This window comes from Anser cygnoides, chromosome 33 (assembly GCF_040182565.1).
Source record: "Anser cygnoides isolate HZ-2024a breed goose chromosome 33, Taihu_goose_T2T_genome, whole genome shotgun sequence".
NCBI lineage: Eukaryota > Metazoa > Chordata > Aves > Anseriformes > Anatidae > Anser > Anser cygnoides.
In genome coordinates this window covers 1,126,591-1,136,381 of record NC_089905.1, presented here as the reverse complement: position 1 = coordinate 1,136,381, position 9,791 = coordinate 1,126,591, and the positions used below count along the sequence as shown (strand labels likewise).

Genomic DNA, 9,791 nt, shown 5'->3' with positions numbered 1-9,791 from the left:
TCAGAAATTCGGAAAACTCTCGGCCCCGGGGCTGCGCGCACCTGCGCCCTCTTCCCCCCCCCCCCCGCGGCGCTGTTTTGGGGTGAAACGGGTTTCTGGGTGCAGGTTTGGGTTCAGGAGGCATTGGCGGGGCGAAGAGCAAAGGTCTGGGTCCAGCCGAGCGCTGCGGCAGCTGGATCGGTCCCCGCGTGAACTCGCAGGACTTTGGCCCCCGCTCGGAGAACCCAGCCTGGAGGCTTCGCACCGGCTCCGGGTGCGGCACCCCCCGGTTTTTTTTTACCCGTGGGATGTTACGGGAGCGCTCCGGGCTGGGTGGGACGGGGCTCCGCTCCCTGCTGGAGCAGAAAAAATGCCAGCTATTTCAGCTGCTCGCTCCACCTGCTCCCACGCTCGAGCCAGGCGCGGCTGGGAGCCCGAGGAAGGGTCCTGCTGATGGCCCCGAGCCCCAGCCCCGCTCCTCCCTCTCGGGGACATCCCACAGGCGTCCCGGTGGCGTTGCGCTCCCCACGTTTTGGAGCTGCTTCCGACCCCCAGAGCAGGCTGCTCCCCCCGTTTGTGCCCTAAATGATGCAAATCGGGGGGTCGGGGGCGTTTGCTGGCTGGGGGACGCGGGGTGAGGTTTTGGGGCCGGTTGGAAACGTGCCTCGGTGCTACCGGGTGCTGAGAGCCCCTGTGGGGTCAGGGGAGCTCCGAGCAGGTTCCTGCGGGGTTTCTTTAACCCCCCCCCACCCCCCGCAATCCCTATAGCAGTGGGATTTTTTTTATTCTTGCCCCCAGTGCTCTCCCTTCCTCCCCGGGCCGTGCTCAGCGCCACGTCGGTGCCGGCTCGCCAATTTTCCTGCAGCTCTCGGGGCAGCCCCGCGGCCCGGGCTGACCCCGAGCTGGCGCGGACGCTGCCCCACCGCCGATCCCTGGCCTTGGAGCCGATCCCTGGCCCGAAGCCCTGCAGGAAATTCTTCTCATCCGCAAGGTGCTGGAGCCGGGGACCCATCCAAGCCACCCCCCCCCCCCCGGGGGCCCCGGGGCTGTGCTGCCGGGTGATTTTCCTACAGGTGGAAAATCGGGGTGCACAACACTGAGGCTCCCCCAAAAAGCTGGAGGCAAAAAGGGCCCCAAATAGGATTTTAGTGCTCCGGCGCCTTCCCGCAGGCCTGGTTCGGCCGGTGCCAGTTCTCGGATCTCGGCCGCCCTGGTCCTGCCCCGGCCAGAGGGGCTGAGCCGGCGGGGTTGGCTTTTGGGGTCCCCGGGGGTTCCACCTGCTGCCGGGAGCGGGGTCAGGACCCCCGGGGCCCCCAGCGGGGGCCCACGCGGTGCCGCTTGGCACGGCCCGGCCAGCGCTGGCTTTTCCGGGGTTGGGAGGAGATGGCGATGCCTCAGCGATGAGTCACGGAGCGGCTCGTTCCTCCCCGGCACCGCCGCTCGGCCTCCGTGGGGAGCCCGCGGGGGCCGCACGGTGTCCCCCCCGGGAAAGGTGCGGGGACGGGATGGGGGCACCCGAACGGGACCGGGCGAACCCCGGCTGTGCGCGGCGCCACGCGTCCCCCAGGGGTTTCGGGGAGCTGAGTGCCCTTCCTCCGGCTCCTCATGGGGTGTAGGGAGCTGAGCATCCCCCGCTGGCGCCAAACGTCCCTTATAGGGTTTAGGGAGTTGCGTGTCCTCCCCCCAGCACCGTGAGCCCCTTGTGGGGTGCCAGGAGCTGTGTGCATCCCCCTCTGGCACCAGTGATCCCTTTTGGGGTGCCAGGAGCTGCAAGCGCCCCACGTCCCCAGTACCAGGCGTCCCTTATCCAGTCCGTCCCCCCAGTACCAGGCATCCAGGGAGCCACGTGCCCCCCCCCAGCACCAGGCATCCTTTTTGGGGTGCCAGGAGCTGCGTGTCCCCCCGTGCCCCCAGCACCCCACATCCCTTTTGGGGGTTCAGGGAGCCGCATGCCCCCCCGGCACCCCACGTCCCTTTTGGGGTTCAGGAAGCCGTGGCCCCCCCCCGTGCCCCCCAGCACACTGCATCCCTTTGGGGGTGCCCGGAGCTGCTCGGAGCCCCCCCCCTGTGCCCACGGGGGGCCCCCCCCGCCCTCCCTGCCCCACTCATCGAACACCTTCCCCCCCCCCCCTGACGCCGCGGGGGGAAACTGAGGCTGGCGGCGAGCCCCGTGCTGCCGCCGCCGCCTCCGCTCCGCCCTGGCCTCCCGCTGCCAGGAGCCGGCCTCGCTCGGGGATCGGAGGCCGCGGGATGCCGGGGGGGCCGCGGGCGGCCGAAGCGGGCCGGTTGCTGCCTCCTCGGGATCCCCGCTCGTGCTCCCGTCCCGTTCCGTCCCGCCCGGTCGGGCAAAGTCCTCCGCCATGAACGGGGAGAGGGGAGGCAGCCGCTCGGCCTTCCCCGGCCTCCCAGGTAGGAGCCTCCGCCGCCGAGCCTCCGCCGGCCGCGGGCAGGTGGCCGGATGCTGGGGGCCCCCGCTGCAGCCGAGGCTCGGGGGTCGCCGAGGGGGGCGTGGGGGGAGGCCGGGGGCACGGGGACCGACGAGGGGGGTGTTGGGGGGGGGTCACGTACAGCCTGGAGAGACCCCCCTGGGTGTGGGGGGGTGCGGGGTGGGGCACCCCCGTGCGCCTCCTTCCCGGAGGCCAAACCGGCCCCGTCCCGCAGGGGAGGTGGTGCTGGAGGAGGCTGCGGGAGTGCGGCTGCGGTGCCGCGAAGGGGACGGCTCGGTGCCGGGCACCTTGGTCTGCACCAACCTCCGCGTCGCCTTCCTGGCCGCCCCCGGGCACGGCGTGCAGGTGGGGGCCCGCCGCGACCCCCCCGCCTCCTCCCCCCCTCCGAAGCCCCCAGCTGGCTCAGCCCCGCTGCTTCCCCCCCCCGCCCCGGCCCCGACCTCGCTGCTCCCGGTCCCAAACCCTCCTGGTCCTGAGCCTCTGCTGGCTGCAGCCCCGTCCCCAGCCAGCCCCAACCCAGCCGTGTCGCGATCCCATCTCAGCTGCGTCCCGGTAGCATCCCAGCCCCATCCCAAGCACATCCTGACCCCATCCTGCTTCGATCCCAGCGGTATCGCAGCCCCATCCCGACCCCAACCCCGGCCCCATCCCGACCCCAACCCCGGTCCCATCCCGACCCCAACCCCGGTCCCATCCCGACCCCAACCCCGGCCCCATCCCGACCCCAACCCCGGTCCCATCCCGACCCCAACCCCAGCCCCATCCTGACCCCAACCCCAGCCCCATCCTGACCCCAACCCCGGTCCCATCCCAACCCCAAACCCAGCCCCATCCCAACCCCAACCCCAGCCCCATCCTGACCCCAGCCCCATCCTTACCCCACACTGATCCCGTCCCGGCCGCACCCCTGCTTCATCCCATCCCCATCCCAGCCACGTTCCCGACCCCATCCCCGTCCCACCCTCGCTCCTCGGTCACAGAACCGCGATCCCCATTCCCCCCGCACCCGGGGAACTCCTCGCTGCAGGACCCGGGAGGGCACAGGGGCTGCCGCGGGTCACGGCACCGGCTGGACAAAGGCCGTGGGGTGCCGGATGCGGCCCCGCTGCCTTTTTGGGGTACCGGGGCGGCTCCCAGCTCTCCCCAAATCTCCTGCAGCCCCCCGGCTCCGTCGCCCCCCTGCAGAGCGAGCACAACGTGGCGCTGCCCTGCATCCGCAAGCTGGTGGCAGGTAAAGGGGACCCGGGGGGGGGGGGCACAGCACCGAGCTGGGACGAGCGGGGCCGGGGCTCGGCGGGCGCTGACGGCCGCTCCTGGCCCACCGCAGGCAGCAGCTTCACCAAGCCCAAGGTGCTGACGGCCGCCTCCACCCTCAAGTTCATCCCCGAGGAGCTGCTGATTTTCTGCCGGGATTTCCGCCTGCTGCGCTTCCACTTCCACGAGAACGGGCTGGCGCCCCAGGCGTACCGGGTGAGCCGGGGGGGGGGAGTGGGGGGGGCTTCGTGCCCTGCTCCTGGCGATCCCCGGCGTAATTACAAGCGGTGGGGGGCTCGCGCGCGGTCCCCGTCACCTTGCTCCTCTCCGCAGGTGGCCAACGCCATCGCCCAGGCGCGGGAGACGGCCACGTGGCCGGGGGACAGCGGGGACGGGGACGGCCGCTCCCGGGCAGAAGCCAAGGCGGAGGAGGAGGAGGAGGAGGAGGGTGAAGATGAGGAAGGCTCGGCCCCCACGCTGCTCTTCGAGAGCCTCCGCGACTGGGAGAAGGAGCTGAAGCGCCAGGGTGCCGCGGGCTGGAGGGTGAGCGCCATCAACGAGCGCTTCGACATGGCCCCCAGGTACGGCCCGGCCGGGCGCCGGGCTCCAAGGGGCTGCCGGCCCCCACCCCGCCGGGGGGGCGCCCACCCCACGCCCCCCCCCCCCCCCCCTCTGCCCGCAGCCTGCCCCGCTACCTGTGGGTGCCCAGCGGGCTCCTGGACCACGACCTCAAGCGGACGTTCGCCCACTTCGAGGAGCGCCGCGTGCCCGTGAGTGCCGGGGGGGGAGGGAGGAATTGGGGTGCTGCCGGGGGGGGTGACCTGGGGGGTGTCCCCGTCCTGTCCTCCCCCCGTCTCGCCCGCAGCGGCTGTGCTGGCACCACCCGGGCGGCAGCGACCTGCTGAGATCCGCCGGCTTCCACGCGGCCTCGGAGCCGGGCGGCGAGGACGTGAGGTGAGCCCCCGGCGAGGATTTTGGGGCCGGGTTGGGGGTTTCGGGGTGCTGCCCGGCCCGGTCCCACGAGGGGGGGGGGTGTCTGCGTGTCCCCCTCCCCAGGTGCCTGGAGGCGCTGCTGCGGGCGGGCCGCGGGCCCTGCGTGCTGGCCGACGCCGCCGAGCTGCCCACCCTGGCCGACATCCAGCTCGCCCACCTCAAGCTGTGGGCGCTCTGCCTGCACGGTGAGAGGGGACGGGGACCTGGGGGGGACCCCAGGTCTCATTCTGGGGGGAGGGGCCCCCGGGGCTCATCGCCCTCCCCTGACCCCCCCCCCCCCAAATTTGCCCGCACGGCGCAGGCGCGGCGGCCGAGGAGAAGTGGCTCTCGGCGCTGGAGGCGACGCGCTGGCTGGACCACGTCCGGTGAGCGGGGAGCTTTTGGGGTGCGGGGCAGCGGGGGAAAGCCCGGCCCTCGAAACGCCCCCCCCCCCCCCCCCATCCAGCCCCCCCCACCCCGCTTTGGGGGCAATTCACCCCCAAGCACGCCCAGCAGCTGCAGGGTGACGGGGCGCTGTGGCGGCCGGGTGGTTACCCCGAACCCACGGGGGGGGGGCTGGAGACCCCCGGGCAGGCAGAGGCAACATTTTGGGGTGCCCTGACCCCCCCCCACACCCTCCTCGCCCCCAGCGCCTGCTTGAGGAAAGCCGTCGAGGTGGCATCGCTGCTGGCGGGGCGCCGCTGCTGCGTCCTCCTGCAAGGTAGAGCCGGCACCGCGGGGCCGCCGGAGCGCGGTGGGGGGACCACGGGGACACCCCAAACCCCCCCCCCCCCCAATATCACCACCTCGTCCCACCCACCAGAGCCGTCCGACCGGGACCTCAACTGCCTGCTGGCCTCCCTGGTGCAGCTCCTGGCGGACCCCCACGCCCGGACCCTGCCGGGCTTCCAGAGCCTGGTGCAGCGCGAGTGGGTGGCAGCCGGCCACCCCTTTCCCCGCCGCCTCGGTCTGCGGCGCGACAGCCCCCGGGAGGAGGTGGGCACCGTGCCGCGGCCCCCCCCCGGTGCCCCCCCTGCCCTTCCCAGGGGACGGTGACGGGTTGGTGTCGTCCCCCCCCCACGCTGTCCCCGCAGGCGCCCGTGTTCCCGCTGTTCCTGGACTGCACGTGGCAGCTGGTGCGGCAGTTCCCGGCGGCCTTCGGCTTCACCGAGGCGTACCTGCTGGCCCTGCACGACAGCGGCTTCCTGCCCTACTGCGGCACCTTCCTCTTCAGCTGCCAGCGCCAGCGGGGCCGCGGCGGCCCGGTGAGCGGGGCCGGGGGCTCGGCGGCACCCCCGGACCCCTTCCAGCAGCTTTAGGGCGGCGGGGAATCCTCCTCACCCCCCCCCGTGGCGGCATCCAGCTGCCCGCCGGCGCCGTGCCTCGGTTTCCCCACCCGCGCCGTGCCTCGGTTTCCCCACCCGTGCCCCGAATTCCCCCCCCCCCCCGCTTTGGGGGTGGGGGGGCGCTCACCCCGTCCCTTCCTCCTCCCCGCAGCAGCAGCCCCGCAGCCAGACCTACACGCCGGTGAACGGCTGGTGGGACCCCCCCCCGGGCAGGGGGGGCAGCGCCGGCAGCCGCCTGCCCCCGGTTTGGGACTGGGCGCTGCGCTACAGCCCGCAGCAGCGGGCGCGGTTTCGGAACCCGGCGGGGGTCCCCAGCACCGTGGGACCCCCCGACACCGCGAACCCCCAGACCACGGGCACGGTGAGCCTGGGGGGGGGGGGGGCTGGGGGGGCCGCGTTGGGAAGGGACGAGGGTGCTGGGGTTGTGCTGCCCCCATGGCATGAGACACCCCCCCCTCCTGCTCTCCCGCTGGATTCTGGGGGGGGCTCGGAGTCTAAAATCCCTCCCCTGTGCCGATCGGCCCCTGGCGGCTGGGTTTTCTCCCCCGTTTTCCCGAACCGCTGGGGTTTCCGCCCATTTCCCCTCCCTGCTGGATCTCCTCCGTTGTCCCCCTGGCTTTTACACCTCCTTTTACCCTAATTGCCGCTTTTCCCCGTTTTTCCCTAACCACTGGCTGTCCCACCTCCCTTTTAATCCAGCTGCCGGTTTCCCCTCCATTTTCCCTAACCACCTGCTTTTGCACCCCCCCTTTTCACTGTAACTTCTGGATTTCCCCCCTTTTTCCCTAACCCCCATCTCTTCCACCCCCCTTTTACCCTAACCCCCTATTTTTCCCCCCGTTTTCCCTAACCACCGTCTCTACCACCCCCTTTTCACCATAACCACCGGATTTCCCCCCATTTTCCCTAACCCCCACCTTTTCCACCCCCTTTTTACCCTAACCCCTATTTTCCCCCCATTTTCCCTAACCCCCATCTCTTCCACCTCCTTGTTACCCTAACCCCTATTTTCCTCCCCATTTTCCCTAACCCCCACCTTTTCCACCCCCTTTTTACCCTAACCCCTATTTTCCCCCCCGTTTTCCCTAACCCCCATCTCTTCCACCTCCTTTTTACCCTAACCCCTATTTTTCCCCCCATTTTCCCTAACCCCCATCTTTTCCACCCCCTTTTTACCCTAACCCCTATTTTTCCCCCCATTTTCCCTAACCACCCTCTCTTCCACCCCCCTTTTTACCCTAACCCCTATTTTCCCCCCCATTTTCCCTAACCCTCGTCTCTTCCACCCCCTTTTTACCCTAACCCCTATTTTTCCCCCCATTTTCCCTAACCCCCATCTCTTCCACCCCCTTTTTACCCTAACCCCTATTTTTCCCCCCGTTTTCCCTAACCCCCGTCTCTTCCACCCCCTTTTTACCCTAACCCCTATTTTTCCCCCCGTTTTCCCTAACCCTCGTCTCTTCCACCCCCTTTTTACCCTAACCCCTATTTTTTCCCCCATTTCCCAGCCCGCCGATGCCTGGCCTGGGGCAGGAGCCGGGGACGTCTTTGCTCTGGCCAAGGGCTCGCTGTGCCCCCAGCCCTTCCCGTGGCGCAGCGGCCGCCCCCCCCCGCGCTTGCTCCGCTGGGCCCCCTCCCTGGAGAGCCTCAGCGAGCGGGGGGGCGGCTCGGGGGGCAGCCCCGTCCCCGCGCCCCCCCGGGGGCTGCTGCTGCCCTGCGCCGCGGGGCCCTCGGTGCGGCTCTGGCGCCGCTGCTACCTGCGGGGCCTGCCCGAGGCCCAGGTATGGGGGCAAAAAGGGGTCTGGGGGGGGGTCCTGGGGGGGTCTGGTTGGAGAAGCGGGGGGAAATTGAGTCATTGGGGGGGGAAACTGGGTCCCAAGGGGGGGAAACTGAGTCACGGGGGGGGGAATAAGCCCTGGAGGGGGGGAAACTGGGTCCTAGGGGGGGAAACTGAGTCATGGGGGGGGGGAATAAGCCCTGGAGGGGGGGAAACTGGGTCCTAGGGGGGGAAACTGAGTCACGGGGGGGGAAACTGAGTTATCGGGGGGAAACTGGATCCCAGGAGGGGGGAAACTGGGTCCCGCGGGGGGAAACTAAGCCCCGGATTGGGGGGGAAACTGGGTACTGGGGGGGGGAAACTGAGTCCCGGGGGGGGGGGAAGGGGGTCCCGGGGGGGGAAACTAAGTCCTGGAGGGGGGGAAACTGGGTCCTAGGGGGGGAACTGAGTCACGGGGGGGGAGAACTGGGTCACAGAGGGAGAAACTGGGTTCTGGGGGGGGGAAACTGGGTCCCAAGGGGGGGGGAACTGGGTCCCAGGGGAGGGAAACTGAGTCCCGGGGGGGGCTGCGCTGTGCTGGGTGGGTGCACCCCCGAGGGGCTCCCCGGCTTGGAACGGATTTCTTGCCCCCCAAGCCTGTGCAGGACGGGGTTTGGGGCTGGTGCGGGTGGTCGTGCGCGCCCACCCTGCCCCCGTGTCCGTCCTGCCCGCCGCGGGCGTCTGTCCTAACGGGCTTGGGCCCCGTCTCCCCGCAGCGCGGGCGCTTCGCCCCGTCTCCGGCCGGCCTGGCGGAGGAGCTGACGCTGCTGCAGGACCGCCTCAGCGCCTGGCAAGCGCAGGGACCCCGCACCAGGGCCGCCGGCAGCCCCCTGGCACCGTCGCGATGAGGGATGGGGGAAAAAAAAGAACCCCGGGGGGGGGACGAACGCTACCGGGACAGAGCCGGCCCTTGGGGGGGAGCTGACCCCGGGGCTCCCCTGCGGGTTTTGGGGGGGAAAAAGCCCCCAAAGCGCCCCGCGGCCTCTCCACTGCTGCCTCCCTGCTCCTCGCCGGGGCTCTTGCGGCTTTTTGGGGCCGGGGACAGCTTTTTGGGGCTGGTGATAGCTTTTTGGGGCCAGCGCCGGCTTTTTGGGGCCGTCACAGGCTTTTTGGGGCCAGTGTTTGCTTTTTGGGGCTGACGCAGGCTTTTTGGGGCCAGCTCCTGCCATGCTGCTCCCCGGCTGCTCTGGAGGAGGCCGAGCACCCCAGGAGTGCCGCGGGCGCCCCGGCACAGCCGATTTCCCCCTTTTTTGCCTTAAATTCCTTGCTACCTCCACGTGCCTCGGGGCTGGGCTCACCACCCCGGGCCCACGCATCTGGCCCCGCCACAGGGTCGCTTTGCTCCCACAGGGGCCGAGCTTTGCTGGGAGCCCAGCGCCAGGCCTCTGTCGGCGACACGCTGTCGCGATATGGGAGGGGCAGGGACCCCAGGGCTCAGCTCGGCTGCCGGGGCTGTGAAGAGGAGAACGGGGCTCTGGGCGCTGGCGGCCCCCGGCCATGCACTTTTATGGAGGTTTATGTCGGGAGCTCGCCCGCACGCGGCGGTTTGCACTTTTTATTGAGGTTTGTGTCGGGGAGCTCAATAAAGCGGCCTGCGGGCACTGCGGCGTGGCTCTGAGTGAACGGCCCGGGCTGCGGGCCCTGGGCTGGGGTGGGGGTGCCCGGCCCCAGCCGCGCTGCCGGCCGCGGGGGCGATATCGCCGCCTATCGCGGGGGGGCTATCGCGACATAACAGGCCCGGCCTCAACATGGCGCCCACGCCATTTCCGGCCCGCCGCGAGGGGGCGGGGCTTGCGGCTGGGGCTGACGTCAGGGCGCGAGGGGCTGGCGCGTGCGGCGTTGCGTTGCGTAGGTTACGTTCCATAGATTGCCTTGTGCTGCGTTACGCATGTTACGTAGCGTTTCTCTACGTAGGTTACGTAGGTTAAATGGGCTGAAATACGTAGGTTGCGTTGAGCTACGTAGGTTACGTTACAT

General features: G+C 70.2%; 1 protein-coding gene across 1 annotated transcript; it reads left to right on the top strand.

Moving 5' to 3' along the window:
- The first annotated feature begins 2,136 nt into the window (after positions 1-2,136).
- MTMR11 (myotubularin related protein 11) lies at positions 2,137-9,415 on the top strand. The gene is made up of 15 exons (XM_066986246.1): positions 2,137-2,388; positions 2,641-2,771; positions 3,585-3,657; positions 3,754-3,896; positions 4,014-4,261; positions 4,363-4,450; positions 4,546-4,634; positions 4,737-4,858; positions 4,975-5,038; positions 5,303-5,373; positions 5,476-5,648; positions 5,747-5,917; positions 6,150-6,359; positions 7,507-7,779; positions 8,531-9,415. The coding sequence occupies exons 1-15, from the start codon at positions 2,340-2,342 to the stop codon at positions 8,660-8,662; spliced, it is 2,037 nt and encodes a 678-aa protein (XP_066842347.1). The 5' UTR covers positions 2,137-2,339; the 3' UTR covers positions 8,663-9,415.
- The last annotated feature ends 376 nt before the right edge of the window (positions 9,416-9,791 follow it).